General features: G+C 42.8%; 1 protein-coding gene and 1 pseudogene across 1 annotated transcript in view; one reads left to right on the top strand and one right to left on the bottom strand.

Moving 5' to 3' along the window:
- The window catches only part of CPNE1 (copine 1), a gene marked incomplete in the record, with an annotated part of 48,813 nt that overhangs the window by 22,755 nt on the left and 6,542 nt on the right, over nt 1–19,516 (top strand). The window contains 9 exon segments of the mRNA XM_027770162.1: nt 17,689–17,817; nt 17,910–18,089; nt 18,247–18,321; nt 18,404–18,475; nt 18,603–18,683; nt 18,862–18,951; nt 19,060–19,146; nt 19,279–19,365; nt 19,460–19,510. Of these exon segments, the coding sequence (XP_027625963.1) occupies nt 17,689–17,817; nt 17,910–18,089; nt 18,247–18,321; nt 18,404–18,475; nt 18,603–18,683; nt 18,862–18,951; nt 19,060–19,146; nt 19,279–19,365; nt 19,460–19,510 (852 nt within the window).
- Nucleotides 12,223–15,255, bottom strand: LOC114007016 (DDB1- and CUL4-associated factor 16-like; annotated as a pseudogene).

Raw genomic sequence — 19,516 nt, 5'->3', positions numbered from 1 at the left:
TGCGCTTGCCAGACAGACAGAGAGAGACAGAGACAGAAAACGAGAAATCACCCCCCAGGGAGGATAGTCATGCCACAATCCCTTCTCCTCCATTCTCCTCTCCGGATCTTGGGCACGCACGCACACGAGCCCAGCATGAGTTTTAAGCCACCGGGTCCGGGACGCGAACCGCGGTCGACTACGTGGGAGTTCAGCGACATAGCCATTACGCCAACTGCTGGTCCCCCTCCTCTTCTTCCTTTTTTTTTTTCTTTTTAATTATTTGCCAGAGTGCAAGTGTGTGTGTAATTGCCAGAGAGAGGGAGAGTGATAAAACACCCCCAATGGGGATGATCACACTGCAGCCCCTTCTCCATTTCTCCTTTTGGGATTTTGAATACACCTGAACATATGCCTGGTATGTTTCTCAAGCCCCTACATCTGAGATTAATACTGAGCAGTTAGCCATATAGAATCCAGCCACCTTAACTACTGCATCCCAGGCTGGCCTAGAAGTTTAATTGCCCTGTAGAGGGCATGTGTGTTCACCAGAGAAAGCACCCCTCAGTGGGCGTGGTCATGTACTCTCCTTTTTCTTCTATTTCTCCATCCTGTCAGCACATACGTGCATGGGCCCAGCACGTTTTTCAGGCCACCAGGGCTACAATTCAGACTGCATTCAGCCGTTTGAGGTCTGGATCCATATGCACAGTCTTAACTGCTACACTACTAGGGCAGTCCAATCAGAAATCTTAATCACAGAAGATTTCTTGGCAGGGGTAGACTTAAAGATAGATTTTAGAGGAGGACATTAGTTTTCGGAAGGGATTAATAATAGCATGGATTATACAGAAATGTACAGGGAATGTGATTCAAAGGATAAAAATGAGATGATAAAGACTGATTTACAAACAGCTGCTGATTCCAGTGATAAAAAGGCAAATTTGTGTGTGTGCGGGGGTGTGGTTGCACAAGGAACTCTGACCTCTCAGAATGGAAGCCAGGCCATTTTTGTAAAATCACCTTAGTAGTCCATCCCTATATGCTACTGAGTCTCAGGTGTGCCCATAACAATATGGTTGACTTTTGAACCTGGACTCAGAAAATAGCAGGCCAGATGATGGCACTGTGGTAAACTGATGCTTTGCAAGGCAGTTCACACATGGGAATATTCCCAGTTCAAGTCTGGAGGCCTTTAAGTATGGTAGGCACATGCATATCCATTTATCAGGGCCTGGCTGAAGGTGGGAGGACTGCAGCTTGGCTATTTCTCCCCACACCCGCCCATAGAGTTAATTTCTCACTTTTGCTTTTGCTATCTCTTGCTGGCAAATACACATGTCCTATGTCAACCTTAAAAAAAAAAAGTTGAAAATTTAGAAGCTGAGAAAGGAAATAAGAGCAGTTGCGAGGATAAATTATGTAATGGTATTGACTAGGTAACAATGCTGTATGTAGTCCACTGGAAATTGAAACGTGGTGCAGAAGGAAGCTGTTTGCCTGCTTGCTGCATATATCTGCCAAAGCAGAACCCTCTGTGGGACTCTGAACAGTTATGTAGTGAGAAGACATTAACTCCAGTGGTTGTTGCCTGTAGTCTCACCCCCACAGATAATCACTGCTTTTATATTAAGTTGTCAGAAAAGTCATGATGTGTTTTCCTATGCAAAAATAGTGTCATGACTTTTCCAGTAACCTAGTAGTTCACAAGTCTTAATCAGAAAGACATGTAGTTTGGCCATTCAAATTTTTTAGTTTTGCCTTAGGATACATGTGCTGGCCTGAGAGACAGAGAGAGGGACAGTGAGACGACATTCTCCAGAGGGATGACCATGCTGAAATCCCTTCATTCTTTTGGGGTTGTGGTCGTGCACACACACCCAGCCTGTTTTTCATACCCTTGGACTTGAGACTGGAACTGTGTAGTCAGCCATGTGGAATCTAGCTGCCTTAACCACTACATCGTTGACTGGCCCAGCTATTCGAAATTTTTTGGAGTATTTTATGATGAAAACTTACTTTCATGGGACCAGGAGTTAGTGTAATGGCTATGTCCCTGGACTCCCATGTGGTCGACCACGGTTCAAGTGGCTTAAACTCACACTGGGTGTGTGTGCTTAAGATCCCAAGAGGAAAATGAAGGAGAAGGGATTACTGCATGGCCATCACCCCGGGGGGTGATTTCTCACTTTCTGTCTTTCTCTGTCTCTCTGGTGAGCTCACATGCTATCTATAGCAAAAAGTCTCAAAAAAAAATTTTTTTTTCAACATATGACTACACCCATATGTTCACAATTTAGATTCTGTAATTAAAATTTTCTTTATTTTTGTTTTATCACATATCCTTCTGTTCAACAATTCATTTTCTTTTTGGTGCATTTCAAACAGGTTTTAGGCATTAGTACACTTTACACCTAAACATTTCTATCCTGTCTAAATTTTCTAGCAGGTATGTGGCTCAGCAGAGGGAAAGTGAGAAGGCACCCCACACAAACACGCAGGATGGCTACATCACAATCCCTCTCTTACATTTCTCCTTATGAGATCTTGGCCATACATGCACACACTAGTGTTTTTTTTTCAGCCTTCCAAGTCTGGGACTCAAAATGCACTGTTGGCCACGTGGCATCCAGCTGCCTTCACAACTACGCCACTGACTTCCCCTACCTCTAAACATTTCAGCATGAAATGAATTGTTTATTAATTGTTTAGTTTGGTCAAATTTACAATCAGATGTATATACTTGAAGTGTACTATCAGGTGACCTATGTTTCTGTCTTGATGAAGAGGTTTCCTATTCCCACCTAGAATCTTATTAGCCTTTTCTTAGTTGAGCTCTTTCCCTGGTGAAGAGGTAAGGATAACCACTGTTTTCATTTATGATGAAAAAATTAGCTTTTCCATGACCAGCCAGGTAGAGTAGTTAAGGCAGCTGGACCCCACATGGCCAACTGTGCGATTCAAGTCTTGGACCCAGTGGTTTGAAAAACATGCCAGGCATGGGTGTCTAAAATCCTGAGAGGAGAGTGGAGGGGAAAGGGTTATACAGTAGTTTTCCCCCCAACAGGGGATACTTTCTCTCTTTTAACCTCTCTGTGTCTCTCTGGTGAGGATATGCACCCTGTAGCAAACTAAAAAATAAGTTACCTGTTTCAAATCCTAAGTGGAATCTATGCACTTTATCCTTCAGGTTCACCTATGTTACAGATAGTAATAGTTTTCCTTTTGTTGCTGGATAGTTGTTTGTTTTTTTGTTTTGTTTATTTGTTTTTTAATATTTTTGCCACGGAGCACGTGTGCTCACCAGAGAGACGGTGAGAAGGGAAGTGAGAAATCATCTCCCAAAGGGGATGGCTAAACCACAGTCCCTTCTCCATTCTCCTCTTGGGATTTTGGGCATGCATGTACACTTGCCTGGCGTGATTTTCAAGCTGCTTAACTAGAGCTATGATTGGCCATATAGGAGTCCAGTATGCCACCTGCTGGCTCTGCTGGATGGTTTTCTATTCTATAAACATAATTTATCCCTTCTCATATTGATGGACACATGGAATGCATCAGGTTTTTGGCTATTGTGAATGAAGCTTCGAAGAGCATTCTTGTACAAATCTTCATTGATAAAATGTTTTCATTTTGGAGAAAAACAGGAGTAGAATTGCTCTTGGGCTAGGTATATGTTTGGTTTTCTGAAATGTCAGACTATTTTCTTAAGTGGCTCATTTGATGTTTTTACTAACATATAAGAGTTCCACATCCTAGCCAACATTTGAAACCCTGGGTCTTTTTACTTTTAGCCTGTGTGGTGGGTGTGTAACAGTATCTCATTGTGTTTTTATTTTGCATTTCCCTGATGATTAATCCTGAGGATCACTTCGCTTACTTGTTCCTGTTTCGTATATTTTCCTTTATGAAATATCTGGTCAAATTTTTTGCCCATTTTCAAGCTGATCACCATTTAATATTGAACTGTAGTAGTCTTTTAAATGTTAAAGCTCAGCCAACAATAGGGAAGATTTACTGTTGGACATTAGTTCAAATGAAAAAGGCCCGTGAGTTGAGCAAAAGCACACTCACCATTTGTTCAATAAATGACTATGAGTACCAAATATATACTAAGCACTAGTACTGTGAATATAGAGATAACTCATAGTCCTAGTTCCAAGGAGCCCATAGTTTACAGGAGTAGAAAGACAAAAGTTAAAATTCTGGTGTAGCAGTTTCAGTGTTTGGTCAGTCACTAAACATTTACTGGGTGCCTACTATTTGGTAGGTACTGGAGATAGAGACAACAGGGAGGGTTCCTACTCTTACATAGAGTGTATGGAGAGAGGTATTGCTGAGACCCCAAGGTAGGGAATGAGATTGATATGTATATGTGGGTCATAAAAGCTAGCCTGGCTAGAGCATACTTTGGTAGCTAGGTGATTAGTAGTGCAAGGGTCAGGTCTTATAGGATCTTGTGGACTGTAATAAGAACTTCGAGTTTTATTGTTAGTGTTTTAGCTGTTCCAAGGGTTTTGTTTTTGTTTTTTTTTTTTAAGAGGGTTTTGCCTTAGGGCACATGCACTCACCAGAGAGACAGAATGAGAAGAAAAGTGAGAAATTACCCCCCCCCCCAATAGCTGCTTCACAATCCCTACTCCATTATCTTTCTGTGATCTTGTACACCCATGCATATGCGCCCGGCATGAGGGTTTTTTTTTATTTATTTAATACCATTTGTTATTTTTAATTTGACTAGAGAGAGACAGAAAAAGGGAAAGTGAGAACGCAAGCCACCAGTTTTGTGATTTGAAGTGTAGTTGGCCATGTGGGAATCTACCGCCTATACCCACCACGCCACCTGCTGGCTTCCGCCCAGCATGAGTTTCGGGCCTCAAACCACTGTTTGCCCTGTGGGAATCCAGCAACGTAATTTGACACACCATCTTCTGGCCCCCCAAAACTTTTCCAGAATTTTAAGCAGAGAAATGGCATGATCTGGTTTCTCTTTGGTTAATAAGCTCTGAAATATGTGTGTGGTTACAGAAAAATTGGTGAGGAAACTATTGCAGCCATCCAGAGGAGAAAGAATGAAATCCTACCTGTAGAGAGTAGGCAAGGAATAAAGAAATAACGTCATACCAGAACCTTGGATGACAAGACATTTGCGAGGCAGGAAAGTCAGAGTTATCAGCATGTGTGTGTCTGACAAACCAGAAATAACACTTAATGACTAGTTGAGTGTGAGTAAACAGAGGGGTATGGAGGTGGCATAATGGGAAGAGCTTTGGAAGTTGAATAAGGTATAAAGAGTTAATAGTGTGCTGAATTCTTATTTATATAACTAGTTCATACACCAAATTCTGTGTTGCTATACACCCAGATTGCATAGCAAGGAGGTTCTGTTGGGGAGTTTGGCTCTGATCTTAAGGACCTAGGTAGCTCTGCAGGGCTTTTAATGAGGGTAGAGACTCTGGTAGTTGGCAATAAGGATAATTAGGTGGGGGGGGGGCAGCAAGTAGCATGGTGATTGGGGCACTGGACACTCCCACATGGCTAACTACAGTTCAAGTCCCCGACCAGGTGGCTTGCTTTCTTTCTCTCTTCTCTGGTCAAATTACAATACATGAAAGAATAAAAATTAAATAATAATTCTAAAATAAAAGTATAATTAGGTGGAGCAGTGTTAGGGGAGAAGAAACCAGAAAGAAGACAGTAAAATCCAAAGTTAGGTAGGTGTTATTGAACTGTAAGTAGAGGCTTTGGGCTTAGAATAAGTAGTCAAGAGGACTTGAGGTGTGGATTGGGGAAAGAAGCTAATGAGGCCTTTTTAAAAAAATACAAAATAGAGGCCAGCAGGAGGCATGATGGTTGGGGCACAGGACTTGCACATAGCTGATCGCAGTTTGAGTCTCAGACCATGCAGCTTGAAACTCATGCCAGGTGTGCATGCATGTATGCCCCAAATACCAGGAGGGTGATTTCTCACTTTCCCTCTCATTGTCTCTCTCAGGCAAGGGCATATGCTGTATGGCAAAACCCTAAAATAATCATAAATAGCTTAAAATGCTGAAGCAATAGAAAAGTGTATAGAATACATAAAATTCTTATCTCCGTGAGATATCTAAAATCCCATTTATTTAGTGTATCTACTATTTTTTGGGAGGGGGGAGGTTTTTGCTATAGGGCGCTTGTGCTTGCCAGAAAGACAGAGACAGAAAGTGAGAAATCACCCCCCGGGGGGGGATGGCCATTCCACAATCCCTTCTCCATTCTCCTCTCGGGATCTTGGGCACACACACACATGCGCGACGTGAGTTTAAGCCACCGGGTCCGAGACTTGAACCGCAGTCAACTACATGGGAGTCGAGCGACATAGCCATTATGCCAACTGCTGGTCCCAGTGTATCTCCATTTTCTATGTGTACTTAATGTGTGTATTCAATCTATTCTATATACACATAAAATTGAAATATAAAATTGAGTCATACTGGGTTTTTTTAAAGATTTATTTGAGAAATCACCCCCCAGGGGGATGGTCACACACGCACACGCACCCTGAGTGAGTTTAAGCTGCCGAGTTCGGGACTAGAACTGTGGTCGACTACATGGGAGTCCAGCGACATAGCCATTACACTACCTGCTGGTCCCTATTTTTGTATTTTTAAACTTAAGCAGAGAGGGACAGAGTGAGAGAAAAGGAAAGTGAAAAAGCAAGCCACCAGGTCTAGGACTCAAACTGCAGTCTGGCATGTGGGAGTCCAATGCCTTTAACCACTATGCCACCTGCTGACCCCTGTATTATTGTTATTTTTAAATTTGTTATAGGGCATACACACTCATCAGAGAGAGAGAAAACCAAGCTGCCAAATCCAGAACTTGAACTGTGGTCAGCTATGTGAGTCCAGTGCCCTAACTACTATTCTACCTGCTGGCTACTACAGCTTCATTTTTAAAATACAATATGAATATAATACAGTTTTTGGTTTTTTTTTTTAAACAGAGCTGTTAGTCTTTCCTTGGCAGTATGAATAGCAAAAGTGCATTCGTAAGCACAGAAGTTATATGAGAGGACTTCAAAAAGTACATGGAAAAATTAAAGTACAAGTTTAGGGCCAGCTAGTGGCTGAGGTGCTGGATTCCCACATGTCCGACCATGGTTTAAGTCCCAGACCAAACACCTTGAAAATTTGAGCAAGCACTAATGTGTGCGAACATCCCAAGAGGAAAAAGAGAGAGGATTGTGGCATGACCATCCCTCCTGGGGAATGATTTCTCATTTCCCCTTCTCTGTCTCTCTCTAGCAAGTACATGTTACCTTATGGCAAAAAAACAAACCACCTTTTTTAAAAAGTACAAGTTGGGACCAGCAGTTGGTGTAACGGCTGTGTTGCTGGACTCCCATGTAGTTGACTGCAGTTTGAATCCTGGACCCAGTGGCTTAAAACTCACTTTGGGCATGTCTGCGTGCGTGCCCAAGATCCGGAGAGGAGAATGGAGGAGAAGAGATTGCAGCATGGCCATACCCCCTGGGGGTGATTTCTTGCTTTCTGGGGAGCACACACACCCTATAGCAAAAACCTCCAAAAAAAAATACAAGTTTATTTTGGTGTAAACTTTTTTTAAAAGGTTTTTGTTTTCGGGTACATGTACTTGAGAAATCTCCCCCCATACCCCACCCCTTGCCCCAGTTGGATGGCCATGCCATAGTCCCTTCTCCTCCTGGGATCCTGGGCACACATGCACATGTGCCCAGTTTGAATTTCAAGCCACTGGGTCTGAGACTTGAACCATAGTCCTCCATGTGGAAGTCCAGTGACATAACTGATACATCATCTGCTAGCCCCATAAACAGTTTCTTGCAATCCCTGTATAGTCTTTTCATAATATGCATTTTCTATGAACTTTTTGAAGACCTGAGGGTATATACAGAGGACATAACATATTAGTGGGTGCATAACCATTAATATTTTAATTTTCAAATCCCCTCCCTTCCACCTCCTACATACTCTCCACTTTACAAAAAAGAAAAAAAAATGAGACATGTTCTTGTAACTTTTTAAAGAATCATTAATTTTATTTATTATTCTTTAAATTGACCAGAGAGAGAGAAGAGTGAGAAAGCAAGCTGCCAGGTCCAGGACTCGAACCATGGTTGACCATGTGGGAGTCCAGCACCCTAACTACCATGCTACCTGCTGGCCTCGTAACTTTATTATTATTATTATTATTATTATTATTATTTTGAGAAAGATATTTGCTGTAGGGTGCGTGCATTCACCAGACAGACAGAGAGGAACAGAGACAGAATGTGAAAAATCACCCCAGGGGAAAGGGGATGGTCACACCACATCCCTTCTCCATTCTCTCAGCATCTTGGGCATGCATGCACACGCGCCTGGTGTGAGATTAAAGCTACCAGGTCCAGGACTCAAACCACAGTTGACTACGTTGGAGTCCAGTGACATGACCATATGCCATCTGCTGGTCCTTAAGAGAGATTTTTACTATAGGGCAAGTGCACTGGCCAGAGAGACAGGGAGCGTGAAAGTGAGAAATCACCCCCTAGGGGGATGGCCACACCACACATTCCCTTCTTTATTTTCCTCAGGATTCTGGGCATGCATACACACGCACCTGACCTGAGTTTCAAGCCTCTGGGTTCAGGACTCAGACCATGGTCGGCCATGTGGGAGTCCAGTGCCTTAACCACAACCCATCTGCGGCCCCATCTTGTAACATTTTAAAAACCAGTTTCACCAAACATCTATATAAGAACAATTTCAGGTAAATAATTTGCACAAGCCCGGTTTTCTATTACAACTCACTTTTCTTAAGATAGCAGTTAAGGCTCAGCATAAATACTCATTAGATTATAAACATTATTTTCTCTCTTTAAAGTTGTAAAATTTACAGAATTTGTGGTTCCATCAACCCTTGGATTTTTTTTAATGTCACTTTGTATACAGACCTTAATTATAGATATAGTAAAAACCAAAGCTAAAATAAGGAATAGGCTATGTATGTGCCTGTAGGGTTTTTTTTTTTTTTTTTTTTTTTTTTGCCATAGGGGCACATGTGTTCCATCAGATGCAGAGAAAGGGAAAGTGAAAAATCACTCCCCAGTGGAGATGACTACGCCACAATCCCTTCTCCTCTATTCTCGGGATTTTAGGCGCACGTGCACTCAGTGTTATTATCAAGCAGCCTGACCTGGGATTTAAAGTGCAGAGTTGGCAGTATGACTTCCAGTACTTCAACTGGTATGTTGCCAGCTAGACATGTATGGTATACTCTTTTTTTTTAAATAGTCCAGAGTTTGGTTATTTTTAACATCTATTATGCCATGAATTCATAGGGAATAGGTTCTAGAAACTCAGGCTTCTTTAGGTTGGTTCTCACAAAGTGTGCTTCTCTGAGTGTAACAGGCTGGTGCTTCAGTTGAGCCCAGGTGCCTTTCTCTGGCTTCTTTCTTTTTCTGGTTATTCACACGTTTTAGGATGTTATCTCTGCTCTTAGAATGGTTAATATGCTCAATATGCTGAGTAATTCTCTTGGTAAGAATCTTGACCTTGTTTGTTTACCACAATGCCAACAGCATGCTGGGTAACATTGTAGACTGTTCCAGTTTTGCAGTTATAACACTTGTGGGGCATTCCTTTTTATACAGTACCCATTCCTTTGATGTCTCTAGTATTTCTTTTCTTGTAGATTTGCATGTATGTTGCCAAAAGAACCACTCCATATTTCTAAAAGACCCAGAGAAAACATATATTGAGTGTCTCTCCTATTTCCCTTTGTGTTTGTCATTCGGGTGAATTACTGAAAAACGGCAGTTCCGCCCAAAAGGGGAAATACTTTTTTTTTCCTTTTCTTTTTTTGGAGTGGTTTTTGCTATAGGGCGCATTCGCTTGCCAGAAAGACAGAGACAGACAGAAAGTGACAAATCGCCCCCTGGGGGAGATGGCTACGCTGCAATCCCTTCTCCATTCTCCTCTGGGGATCTTGGACATGCACGCACATGTACCCAGAGTGAGTTTAAGCCACCAGGTCTGGGACTCGAACCGTGGTTAACTGCGTGGGAGTCTAGCAACATAGCCATTACACTAACTGCTGGTCCCATTTTTTTAAAGAGGTCTGTGCTATAGGGCATGTGAACTCACCAGAAAGAAACAGCAAAAAATCACCATACCACAGTCCCTTCTCTTCCATTCTCTAATTGGGATTTTGTGCCCATGGGTCCAGTGTGAATTTCAAACCTCCTACTCTGGGACTTGAATGGCGGTTGACCATGTGGTAATCCAGTGATGTAACCATTATGCCATCTCCTGATCCCAAGCCATAATATACTTTTTTTAAAAGGAATTATTTATTTAATTGTATTTATTACTTTTTAATTTGATCAGAGAGAGAGAAAGTGAGAAAGCAGGTTGCCACATTCAGGACTCAAACCGTGGTCAGCCATGTGGGAGTCTAGTGCCTTAACCACCACACCACCTACCAGCCCCAAGCCATAATATAGTTTTTTTTTTTTTAATAATTATTTAATTTTATTTATTCATTCATTTAATTTGACCAGGAGAGAAAGAGTGAGAAAGCAAGCCGCCAGACCCGGGACTCAAACTGTGCTTGGCCATGTGGGAGTGTCCAGCACCTTAACCACCATGCTACCTGCTGGTCCCCGCCATGACATACTTTTAACAATCTGGTTTCTGGTTTCTTTTAGATGCTCAGTCAACCTGGACCACACACAGGTTTTGTTCTCTTTTTGATTGCTAGAGGATACTTGTACTCTCGAGAGACAAAATAACTGCCAATGGGGCATGGTCATGCTGCAGTCCTTTTTCCTTTTATTTCTCCATCCTTTCAGGATCTGGGACATGTACACACATGCACTCCGTGCGTTTTTCAAACTGTCAGGACAGGGATTTGAACCATGATTAGCCATGTGGAATCTGGTTCCCTACAGGACTTAACCACTGCACTGCACTGTGGGACCAGCCCAGGTTATACACTTTTTTTTTAATAAAGATTTTTGCTACGGAGCACATGTGCTCACCAGAGAGACAGATAGAAAGTGAGAAATCACCCCCTGGCAGGGATGGCCACGCTGCAATCTCTTCTCCAGTCTCCTCGGGATTTTGGGGATGCAGTCACACGCACCCAGCGTGTTTTAAGCTGCTGGTTCCAGGACTTGAACTGCAGTCGACTATGTGGGAGTCCACCAACATAACCATTACACCATCAGCTGGACCCCCTGACCCAGGTTGCACTCTTTATTGTAGGAAGATTTTAGTCTCATAAATTTTATGTATGTTTATTTCTGTTTTGTCTCATTTAAATAAATAGCAAGACTCATTTACAAAAGCACATAATTTCTTTTTATTATTTTTTTTTTGAGAGGTTTTTCGCTATAGGGCACGTGCGCTCGCCAGACAGACAGAGACATAGAGACAGAAAGCGAGAAATCACCCCCCAGGGGGGATGGTCACACCGCAACCCCTTCTCCTCCATTCTCCTCTCGGGATCTTGGGCACGCACGCACAAGCGCCTGGCGTGAGTTTTAAGCCACTGGGTCCGGACGCGAACCGCAGTCGACTACATGGGAGTCCAGCGACATAGCCATTACGCTAACTACTGGTTCCCAAAAGCACATAATTTCTTCAAACAGAACAAAATCTAATCTACTTAGAAAAGTAATACTACTAAGGCTTGCAAGTGCTGTGGTGGTTAAGGGTGTTGGACTCCCACATGGCTGACCGCAGTTTGAGTCCCAAACCTGGCAGCTTGCTTTCTCACTTTCTCTTCCCCTACCTCCAATCAGGTTAAAATAAATAAACAAATAAGGTTAAATAAAATAACTCTTTAAAACATTTTTTAAAAAGAAAAGTAATGCTACTAAAATTCTTACTTTCACAAGTCCCAGATCTGTGGCTTAAACTCAAGCAACGTGCGTGTACATGTGCACCCAAAATCCTGAGAGGAGAATGGAGGAAAAAGAGATTGCTGCATGGTCATTCCCTCTGGAGGGTGATTTCTCACTTTCTCTCTGGCAAGCACATGTACCCTTATAGCAAAAGTCTCTCCAAAAACCTCTTAAAAAAAAAAAATCTCTAGTAAAACAAAAATATACATGCGAAATCCTGAGATGAGAATAGAAGAGAAAGAATTGAGGCGTGGCCATTCCTCCAACAGGTGATTTCTCATTTTCTGTTTCTCTGGCAAGCACGTGCCCTATAGTGAAAATCTCTCAAAACTTTTAAAAAATAGAACTTTCCTCAAAAGTTTGCAATGGATGTGGAATGTGCATAAACTTCTGCTCCAGAAAATGTTATATACTGATGAAATAATTTAATCCATTAGCAGTTAATACTAAAAGCATAAGTGCTCGTAATCCTTTCCCATTCATCTTTTGGAATGCATCTATTCATTCTAGACAAATACCTGAGTGCCAAGATTCAGGAAACACATTCTCTACAGAACAGTGTCTGTTTAATCTCAAGGAAAAGAAAAACTTAGATCAAGCTAGCCAAATACACCCTGGTAGGAGCCTGTGATGCTGTAACTGCAGATACCATAAATAAGTTTAGAGTATTATAGTCCCTGCACTCCCCCACAAAAATAGCAACCCCTACTGCACTGTCAAGTGTATCTAGATAAAAGCTGAGAGATAAATCCATATTCCCACCATTTTCCTTTGTGTAGTAGTCACTGTAATTCAACCGTGTTTCTGAATATCATAGAAGAGTATACTCAGAAAGATATTATTGAGGGTAGCAGCCAACTTCTTGCTTTACCCATTGACTGCTCTGATGTCTGGGTAACAAAGGGGATGGTGACTTACTTTTCTTTCCCAAAGGCTATTTAGATATGCAAAGTAAAACTGGGAGGACAGAGTAGAAAACTGAGTATGGAAAATATTTAACTTGTCTTTTGTAGTATGATTCCTTGACTAATTTTCCATTGAAGTTCTCATTTTTATTTGCCAGGTTTGTCAAAGGGTGTGCTCACAATGCACGTTTCTGTAGTTGAGTTATAGGACCCTTGAATGTATATTTGGTCTTGGTTGTAGTTTCACTTACTAGGGTATGGCACAGTTTGGTTCCAAGGGCATTGGTTTTATTGTGGGCTGTATAATGTTTTGTGTTAATTCTTACCCCTTTCTCAGCATCAGAGACATCAACACAAACGGATCTTTATAGTAATCCAGTTAGCTTGTTGACTGATTTTTCAAAGTCAGTGTGGTATAAAGCAGTGTTGGCTTCAGTGTGAGCTGTTTCCTTAACTATTTCAGTTAGCCAGCCATAGCAAGAACCAGGAGCATGTGAATTAGAGGTCTGTTTTAAGTATTCAGGTATGGGAGTGACTCTAGTCCATGTTGGGTTCAACTGTTTGGAGGCAAATTGCAGTGCTCTGTTTAGAATAGCATGATCTCCAGAAAGCCAGCAGGGACTTGTTAAGGAGCTTTGGAAAGGTGGACTCTGTGAGACCAGTATAAGGACTATTCAGGAATTGGTTCCAGTTTGGGGACATAATGGAAGAGTCTTAGACCTCTTTCTCAGAGTATGTGAATTCACATGTTAGATCCAAGAGTTTAGCATCATACAATCAGGAATTAGGATGCAAAGGCTCGTAAGTAACAGAGTATTTTAAAAAGCCCTAAATCTAACAGGACTCTCAAAGAGGCATTAAGTTGGGCACCCTGGGTTCTCTTCAGAGGAATCCCACTCTTACTCAGAGCTCTCATTTAGTAGTTAATATTTTCATCTTCCTCATTTCTGATTCTGGTAATGTATCTGCAGTGGGATTTCTGGGACCCAGAAAAAAAGAGTAAGGAGGGGACCAGTAGGTGGTGTGGTGGTTAAGGTGCTGGACACTCCCACATGGCCAACCACAGTTGAGCTCTGGACCTGGTGGCTTGCTTTCTCACTTTCTCTCTCTCTCTTTCTCTGTGTGTGTGTGTGTGAGAGAGAGAGAGAGTGTGTATCTCGCTCTGATCAAATTAAAATAAAATGAATGAATAAATAAAAGAGTAAGGAATCAGAAAAAGGTGATATAAGCCCAGAGAACACTAAGTTGTCAAATAGAAACAAGACATGAAAAATTCTTTCACCAGGATTAATTTGTCTCTCAGTACATTACACACAAAAAGAATGTGTCTAGCCTGCACCACTGTGTAATTCTTCAAAATTGTGCTGTATAATCTTCACTTACAAAGAAGACATCTAATTTTTCAGGAACAGTTCAGCGTGTGTAAGTGTTAGTTGGGCCAGCCAGTGGTGTGGTGATTAAGGTGATGATTCCACATAGTGAACCATGCAGTTCAAGTCCTGAAGACTCAGCAACTCGAGAAACATGCCAGGCATGCATGTGTATACATGCCCAAAATCCCTAAAGGAGGAAAAAATGGAGGAGAAGGGATTGTGGTGTGACCATCCCCCACTGGGAGGTGTTTTAGTTTTTCTCTCTCTCCAGTGAGCACACATGCACTCTGGCAAAAAAAAAAAAAAAAAAGTGTTACTTACCAGTGGCTTAGATCGGAGTATTTCCTTCAAATCCTGGCTGCCCAAGTAGAGTAGTCCTCATCCAGAGAGGCTGATTTTCTTAGTATCATCTCAATTGGCAGTGATGGAGACACTTTGTGTACCTTGTTTCTTTAACAGTGATACTATATCTACTTGGTAATGAAAAGAAGCTCAGTAGTTGACTTGGTTGTCAGCTGGTTTAGCAACTCCTACAGGAGAAATGCGGGATGAGTTGTCATGACATCCAGGTGCAAGGATCCAGTGTTTTTCATGAGTGATGCAAACTGGTGATCCTTAGTAACTGGTGACTTGGCTGTCAGATTATCTGGAATCTCAGACTTAATCTTCAGTTGGGTAGAGGAAAATTGGGAGGGAGGAGAGAATTGAGGATGGGAAAATAATTCAACTTATCTTTTATAGTATGAGTTCTTGACTGATTTCCCATCGAAGTTCTCATTTTTATCTGCAGGGTTTGTCCAAAGGTATGTTCACAATGCACATTTCTAGCTAATTATAAGACCTGTGGGTATATATTTCATAGTTGGTAGTAGTTAGACTTACTAAGTCATGGCATATTCTGGTTTAGTGTGCCCGCCCGCTGGGATTAGTTTAAAGCCTGTCCTGATGGCAGTGCTGCTAGATGTTAGGACTCTTACTGGGACCGCAGAGTTTGGTGATTATGACTAACTCATAAACCATGGAGTGTCCTTTATTCTTTCTTGCCTTAGGCCTACCCGAATACCCCTCGAGGCCTACAGCTACTAGCCATATCCTGTCTGCTCTGCTGGCTCTTCCTATTGACACCACTTCCTGTATAGTTCTGCCTTGTTTTTCAGCTGTTCACTCAGCACTCCATTGTTTGACTGTACCATAATTAATTTAGTCATCACCTGATTGATTAATAGACCTTTAAGCTGCTTCAGGTTTTTTCACTGTTCTCAGCAACGGTGAGATGAGATGAGCATTCTTTTTCATTTATCTCTGTGCTGTACAAACCCTGCCTCAGAATGTTTGTGAAGTGACAAGCAGATTGTTCAGATTGTGATTTGGGGGGTAGCTGTGGTATGTCTTCTGCTCTGGCTTTATCTTTGGGGAACCAATAAGACATTGGTTAATATTGTCAGAAATCTTCAGGCCACATTCTAGAGGCAGATGGGAGCTGTTGTGTTTTGTTTTCAGATTTAGCTGGAACTGTTTCCTGCTTCCAGGTGTCAGGTGGGTTCTCATAGTGAGATGGAATAAGGGTTTTCTGTGGAGTTCTAGACTGAGGAAGAAGTAAGACTAATGGGTACAAGATACAGTTCCACAGACAGAATCGTTTTGGGTAGGATATTGTAGAGCTTGATTTTCTGACGAATGAGTGAATGGAAGAATGATGGGTTTTTCATAATTGGGTGCATTCGAGCAGAGTCTGGGGAGGTATGAAGGGGAAGTACATGAAGCAAGTTGACTTTAAATCATTCCAGCTTTGGTTGATAACAGCATTCCTGAGCAACACTATGACAGATTAAGATGGGGTGTTATAGCCTGAAGGAGTGGAGTGATTGATGACTGAGGGCCATTCTGGAAGAGGGGAAGCTGAGGCTAGAGGCATCCTGGGGGTAAGCACAAGGAAACCTGGAATTCTGAGTGCAGCCCAGTGAGAGATCTGACCTTGTGTGCACTTCTGATACAATCTTCATGGGCCAGGGGAAACAAGGATAATAAGGGATCTGAGGCAATTGTTGTGGTTGTAGGAGAGACTACATGGGAGTCACCATGTTGGTCCATGCAAGATGTTTCCAGCAAAAGAAATGGGAGAATTGGAGATGCTGGGTCCTGCTTGATTGTGGAAACAAGAGACCAGTTGTACTTGGCAGGACTGGTAGCAGGGGCTGGAGATGGCCTTATGGATTTCATTCAGCATGTATTTATTGTTTAGGTGCTTGGGATAGAGCAATGAATGATAAATGGTAACTATTTCTTCCCTCTTGGAATTCATATTCTAGGGGGAAGGCAAATTATATATAAATAAAATATATGTAATATGTTAGGTATTGATAAATGCTAAAGAGAGAATGCAGGAAAAGGCTGTTAGGTCAGTGGCAGTAAGGTTGAAGTTTTAGAGTGGCTGGAAAAGGAGAACTTTTTCCTTCATACATAGAAGTTTTTGTTTTTTTTTTTTTTGGAGAGATTTTCACTGTAGGGCGCGTGTGCTCGCCAGACAGACAGAGAGAGACATAGAGACAAGCCATGTACATACTGTGAAGGAAGAACATTCCAGGCATTGTAGAGGCTTTGGTGTTGAAACAAGGTTGTCTTATTTGAGGAATGGCAAGCAAGGTGGCTCGAATGGAGTGAGCAAAAAAGAAGACGTTAAGTCAGGTTAGAGAGATCTAGATCTTTCAGGACCTTGTAGGCGATGGTACAGTTTAGATTTTTTCCTGAGAGCAATATGAAATCGTTGGAGGGTTCAGGCAGAGGTCTGACTTCTGTTTTAACAGGATTACTCTGGTTGCTGTCTCATGAACAGCAACCAGAGAAATCCTGGGGTGAAAATGGGGGAATGAGAGTGGGGATAAAGGAGACCAGTTAAAGAAGCTAATGCTATAAGCAAGGTGAGAAATGATGATGGGTTGAACTGGGTAGCAGCAAAGGAAATAGTGAGGAGTTGGACATGAGCAGCTGATGAGGGGTTAGCAGCTGATTAGGGGTTAGGAAAATCAGTGGGACTCTCAAGATCCAGGGCTCGAGGGTTAGTGGGAAATCACTGGAAGAAGAGACCTTTTTGAAGGAGTAGTATCTGGATTGTGTCTGCATTTAGAGCAAAGTTGGGATTGCAATTTAGATTAGGGTCTGACCTGGGTCAGGTGTCAGAGTGAGATTCTCTGAGTCAGATAGTTCTCTGTAAAGATTAAGGCTGGAGTCTGGGTCTGGGCAGCACTGGGTTCAGAGTTGTAGATAGAAACTAATACTCCTTTTCACCATCTTCCCCTTATACCCGTTTGGGCTGGGGTTGTAACTACCATGCCATTGAGCTCACCCAGGGAATTGAGGATTATGAAGGCTATATATAGGGTCTTCTCTTCCTTGGGTGTCGTGGGAGTGGATGCAAGCTAAGCCCTGCCCAGGGGAAGCCTAATGGCTTTTCCAAACAGGGAGCTACAATCAGGGGAGAGTGGTGAAGGATCCCTGGTGCCTGACCTAGCTCATTTTCTTCCAGATGGCCCACTGTGTGACCTTGGTTCAGCTGTCCATTTCCTGTGACCATCTCATTGACAAGGACATTGGCTCCAAGTCTGACCCACTCTGTGTCCTTTTACAGGATGTGGGAGGGGGCAACTGGGCTGAGGTGAGATGAATCATGGAGGCTGGGGTGGAAGGCTAAGACTGTTTTTGGGTGTCAGGTGTCTGACTACAGCGCTTATTGGTCTCTTACCACAGCTTGGCCGAACTGAGCGAGTACGGAACTCTTCAAACCCTGAGTTCTCCAAGACTCTGCAGCTTGAGTACCATTTTGAGACAGTCCAGAAACTACGTTTTGGAATCTATGACATAGACAACAAGACACCAGAACTGGGAGATGATGACTTCCTTGGGGGGGCTGAGTGTTCCCTAGGACAGGTATGTAGAGCCAAGGATTAGATTAGTACCCTTCAGGTACAGGTTCTATAAGGGCCCTATTAGACAGCCTAGCCTGCTTGGAGGTGGGTGTGAGTAGAGAAAGCAGGACCTAACCTTGCCTGAGAACTTGAAACCTACTTCCTTTGTTTTGTTCCAGATTGTGTCCAGCCAGATACTGACTCTACCTTTGATGTTGAAACCTGGAAAACCTGCTGGGCAGGGGACCATAACAGTAAGGAAGAACCCAGCAAGGATGGGGGGAGGGGTTTACATCAGTAAAGACTTCATGAGATAATACAGTCTCTCCTACCTAGGTTTCAGCTCAGGAGCTGAAGGACAACCGTGTGGTAACCATGGAGGTAGAGGCCAGAAACCTAGACAAGAAGGTGTGTCTGCAGATCTGAGAATTAAGGGGAGAAGAAATAGTGTGTGAGAGACAGGGTTGGGGACAGTGGGCTGGCATGGTGGTGGTTTCTTCCAGTCTTATAATTGGAGTCTCTGTGGCATTGGCAGGACTTCCTGGGAAAATCGGATCCATTCTTAGAGTTCTTTCGTCAGGGTGATGGGAAATGGCACCTGGTATACAGATCTGAGGTATGAGACCTGGGATTGGATGGGGTAGGGGTAGGAGAGAGTCTCCTATAGATTGTAACTAGAGAGGTTTGGAACATAGGGAGGAAGAGACTACAGGTGGGAAAGGTGGCAGCTCCTCAAGGACTGGGCCAAGCCAGGCAGGCCAGAGCTCATTGGAGGTCTTGCCCTCTACCTTCAGGTAATCAAGAATAACCTGAACCCTATATGGAAGCGCTTCTCAGTCTCCCTTCAGCATTTCTGTGGTGGTGATCCTAGCGTGCCTATCCAGGTGAGGAGCTTGCCTTCTGAGTGGACTGAGGAGTTGAGGAGAGCCTGGGAGGAAAATAATCCCACCGTTTACCTCCTTTATACACACACACCTACACCTTCCCCTCAGGTACGATGCTCAGACTATGACAGTGATGGGTCACATGATCTCATTGGCACCTTCCACACCAGCTTGGCCCAACTGCAAGCAGTCCCGGTGAGCACTAGCTTGTTCAAAGGTGTTGAGGTGGGCCTAGATGGTTGTAGCCCCAAGGAGAGAGGACAAAGAGGACAGCTCAAATCCTTGGCTGATGCTCTGGGAGTTTTCTAATTTTTCTCCCCTCATCAGGCTGAGTTTGAATGCATCCACCCTGAGAAGCAGCAGAAAAAGAAAAGTTACAAAAACTCTGGAATTATCTTTGTCAAGACTTGCCAGGTAAGACACTGCTCCATGTGACCCAGGCTTTGATTGCTGAGCTGCATGACTCCAGCCCTCATCACCCCAGCCATAATCCTTGTTTCATCTGCAGGTAGAAACAGAATATTCCTTCCTAGACTATGTGATGGGAGGCTGTCAAATCCACTTC

The sequence above is a fragment of the Tupaia chinensis genome, unplaced genomic scaffold, assembly GCF_000334495.1.
Source record: "Tupaia chinensis unplaced genomic scaffold, TupChi_1.0 Scaffold000115_1, whole genome shotgun sequence".
Classification (NCBI taxonomy): Eukaryota; Metazoa; Chordata; class Mammalia; order Scandentia; family Tupaiidae; genus Tupaia; species Tupaia belangeri.
This window is presented reverse-complemented; position numbering and strand designations above follow the sequence as displayed.